General features: G+C 35.9%; 1 protein-coding gene across 1 annotated transcript in view; it reads left to right on the top strand.

Moving 5' to 3' along the window:
- Taok1 (TAO kinase 1) overlaps positions 1-4,196 on the top strand; it is a 137,807-nt gene that overhangs the window by 98,837 nt on the left and 34,774 nt on the right. The window contains exon 18 of the mRNA XM_023719843.1: positions 1,534-1,737. Within this exon, the coding sequence (XP_023575611.1) occupies positions 1,534-1,737 (204 nt within the window). The remainder of the gene's footprint in view (positions 1-1,533; positions 1,738-4,196) is intronic.

The raw sequence follows: 4,196 nt of genomic DNA, 5'->3' as shown, positions 1-4,196 counted from the left end.
AGGGGGTTGGGTATGTAACTCAGTAGTACAGCCCTTTGCTACTATGTCTAGGGCCCTAGGTTCATTCCCCATTAAGGCCAAAAAAAAAAAAAAAAGAAAGAAAGAAAAGAAAAGAAAAGAAAAAGAAAAAGAAAAAGAAAAAAAAAAGGATTATAAATAGGATTCCTAGCTATCTGTAAATAATTAATGTCTAGCAAAAATCTAGTTGGATATTTCTGTTTTCTGGAAAATGAGATTATATTTCAGATACATCTTGGAGTCAACCTGAACAATTAATTTTCTTTCGGAAGGCAGATCTTTTTATGAATATTTATGTTAATTGAGAATAATGAGTCTTAGTATAGAGGAATGATTCTCACAGCAGAGTCTTTGGTGGGGAATTCCCTGGCAGAAAATTTTGAAAATAATAATGTGATTTTTTAATGTATGTACCCATGTCATTATTGTCTCTTCTCACAGTGTGCGTAACAGATACACATTACAAAGTACTACTTTATATACTTTTTATTTTTATGTAATTGGATATCTTGTAAACTGAAAGTGAAGAATTGATCTCTTTCTTGATTAGCAAGAGAAAGAAGATAAGGTGTAGTCTCAGAAGAAACTGGGAGAAAGTTTTTAACTTAGGGAATACAGTTTATATAGTATATAAGGATTATATTCTCTAGGTTGAAAATATACCATATTAGTTAGCACATTAAGGTTTGCCTTGTTGAATATATTGTCACTATTTCATCTTGCCAAAATATATGTGTTTTTATTGAAACCATTTGTGAGATGGTATTCAAAATAAAAGCATTGTTTTGATTTGTTCAGTGATTATTAATGGTGACCATTAAATACCATTTATAAAGTAGGTTTCTATTTTCCCCTGGTTTTATTTCCAGTTTAATATACAGTTCTTTTACATTGAGTCCATCTATATTTTGCCAAAAGCTTATTAGAATAAGAATCAAGGCGATGTTTAATTGTATACTAGCCTTAATTTTAACTGACAAAATAATTTCACATTTTTATGTGAAAGCATTGCATTCTAGTCTTTCTTTGGAAGATTTTGAAGGATAATATATTTACTTTATTAACCAGTCATTGTATGCTTTGAAGCTAAGAGCCTGAAATATAGCTGTACAAAACTAAAAGATACACATGTTTTCTGGTGGATATACATAACTATTTTTCTCATTATATTTCCTGAGTGATTCATTAAAGAGGAAGATAGCTGGGCATGGTGTGGTATATCCCTATAATCCCAACACTCTTAAGAGGCTGAATCAGCCTGGGTAATTTGGCAAGACACACGTCTCAAAATAAAATATGAACAAAGGGGCTAGGAATACAGCTCAGTGCATAGGTCCTTGGTTCAATCTCTAGGGCAGGAAAAAAATAAAAATAAAAAGATACCTATTCTCCAAACTATAAACTTGCTTGACTGTGAGAGAAAAAAGTACATCTAAATTTACCATTATACCAAGTGATACATTGACATAGTTCATTGTCATGTATTTTGAACTGAGATGTTTTTTATGTTGCTAGGAGCTGAATGAAAATCAAAGCACCCCTAAAAAAGAAAAGCAAGAGTGGCTTTCAAAGCAGAAAGAGAATATACAGCATTTCCAAGCAGAAGAAGAAGCTAACCTTCTTCGGCGTCAGAGACAATACCTAGAGCTGGAATGCCGTCGCTTTAAGAGAAGAATGTTACTTGGGCGCCATAACTTGGAACAGGACCTTGTCAGAGAGGTATGTTTGAATGATTTCAAATTTATCAACAATGTCTTTCCTCAATATATACCAGTCACTTCCCAGTCTCAGGGACCTTGCACTATATTTCCTTTTGCCTAAATCACTTTTCTGTACATACTTGTAAAACTTGCTTTCTCCATTTTTATATCTGTACCTATATGTTACCTCTCCAGAAATGCCTTTCTGACTGCCAGATCTTTTTCCCAGGGGGTTCTGAGTTCGATCCCTGGTACCACCAAAAAACCCCACAAAACCAGGTCTTTTTCGTTTCTTAAATATTTATAGCACATTTCTCTCTTTCTCTCTCTCTCTCTCTCTCTCAAAAGAAAATTTGTCTTCCTCAATAGAATTGAAGTTGTATAGAGTCAATTTGTACAAAATTGACTTCGTTCAATTTCCTGGTACTGGGCATTGAACCTAGGGTTTTTCCTATATGCCCTACAGAGCTACATATAGGTTCCTGGTAAATTGTGTAGAATGGGCAGGTACGTGGTAATCCAACTGCCTCTGTCTATCAGGGTTCTAGAATTGCAGGTATGTGCCATCATACCCAGCTGTTCAGTTCTTTATATGCTGTGTGTTTGACATGTAGTAAGCATTCAATAAAAAATTAATATGGTGAAGCATGGTGGCGTATGCCTGTACTCCCAGCACTTGAGAGACTGACGCAAAAGGATCACTGGAAGTTTGAGGCCAGCCTAGGCTACATAGTGAGTTCAAGGCCAATGTGAACTACATAATGGCACCCTGTCTGAAACAAGTCAAGGGGCCAGGGATATAGCTCAGCAGCATAAGCGCCTGCCTGGCAAGCTCAAGGTCCTGAGTTCAATCCTTGGTACCAAAAGAAAAAAAAGGGGGAGTGGGGAGATGGCTCAGTAAGGGTCTGAGTTCAATCCCCAGTTCCGCCAAAAAAACAAAGTAAAAACAAATTAATATGAATAAAAGAAACATAAAATTTAAATATGAAGAAATTAATTGGGCAAACTTTGCCTCTTTGATCTGAAATGAGTATCATGAGATACATGCTGCCATTTAACATGTTTTACAACAATGCTGATTATTAATTGAGCATTATGTTGTAAAAACTTGTGGCAATGAAAGTAGTTGTCCTTAAAAGGATACTTTCAGGGGCCAGGGAGATGGCTCAGTGGGATAAGCGCTTCCCTGGCAAGCGCAAGGGCCTGAGTTCAATCCCCAGTTCTGGAAGAAAAAAAAAAAGGATACTTTCAGTCTTCCTGGTGACACACACTTGCAACCCAAGCATTCTGGGAACTGAGGCAGGAGAATAATAAGTTTGTGCCCAATTTGGGCAATTTCAAGATTTAACTAGATCCTGTCTCAAAGGGTTAGGGAAGAATGTAGTTCCATGTAAAGGCCCTGGGTTAAGCCCTCTGACCTAAGGAAAGATGATACCTGTGAAGATAGATGAATTTCCAGAAGTTGATTATAATCTTCGAATACAGAGTAACTTTACAAATTTGCTAATAATGAAAGGGATTTAAACTAGATTAGACGTTGCTCATTGTTAAGACAAAGTACTCAACACACCAAGTTAAAAGAGTAAAGATTTATTTCAGCTCACAGTTTGTAGAGGCCATAGTTTCAGGCCATCGTTACCTTGTTCCAAGGGTGGGCTGCAGTGGGTCATGGCAGAAGAGACAGTCCATGGCATGGCAGACAGGAGATAGTGAAGCAGTAACAGCCCATCTGTGTTCTTTCTGTCCCTTTATATTCCCTACAGGCTACAAACATTGATTAGTGCCACTCATACCTGAGGTGGGGCTTCTATTATATACATCCTTAGTCCACATTCACATACTGTAATCCAACCACTTTCAAAACTCCCCATCTGTGACTACTTGAGGCTTTTGGTTGATGTCTAGTTATAACCATAACACCAGTCTTAGTAGTGACAGTGGTTAAGAGTGTAAATTGATATAGCCCTCTTGGAGCATGATTTAAATATCTTTTAAGATATATATGTACGTATGCTTTTACTTTTCACATCTATTTCTGGACTTCTACAAAAAACAACAATATGATTATAACATGTAGCATACATAATTGTTTACTGAAACTATAAAAGCAAAAAAACAAAATGGAAACAGCTCAAGTGTTGGTCACATGTAGGGGTTTAAAAAGTGCTATTACAAATCAGTCATTTTCAATGAAAGTTTTTTTGTCTTTTTTGATGTTTTTGTATTTTTTTGGCTGAATTTTTTTTTTTTTTTTTTTTTTTTTAGGTGAGGTTTATTTTTTGTTTTCAGGGCCAAGGACCAATCCCAGGGCTTCCAGCTTGCTGGGCAAGTACCACTGAGCTAAATCCCCAGCCCTCAGTTTTTTAAAGTCTTCATGTACTGATTTGATTTGGTCATATATACATTATAATGTTAAGTGAAGAAAGCAAGCTACCTGCCTGAAATGTGTGTATATTATTAAAATTGTAGTATATGTAT

Source organism: Octodon degus, unplaced genomic scaffold (assembly GCF_000260255.1).
Source record: "Octodon degus isolate 3935 unplaced genomic scaffold, OctDeg1.0 scaffold00072, whole genome shotgun sequence".
NCBI classification, from domain to species: domain Eukaryota; kingdom Metazoa; phylum Chordata; class Mammalia; order Rodentia; family Octodontidae; genus Octodon; species Octodon degus.
This window is presented reverse-complemented; position numbering and strand designations above follow the sequence as displayed.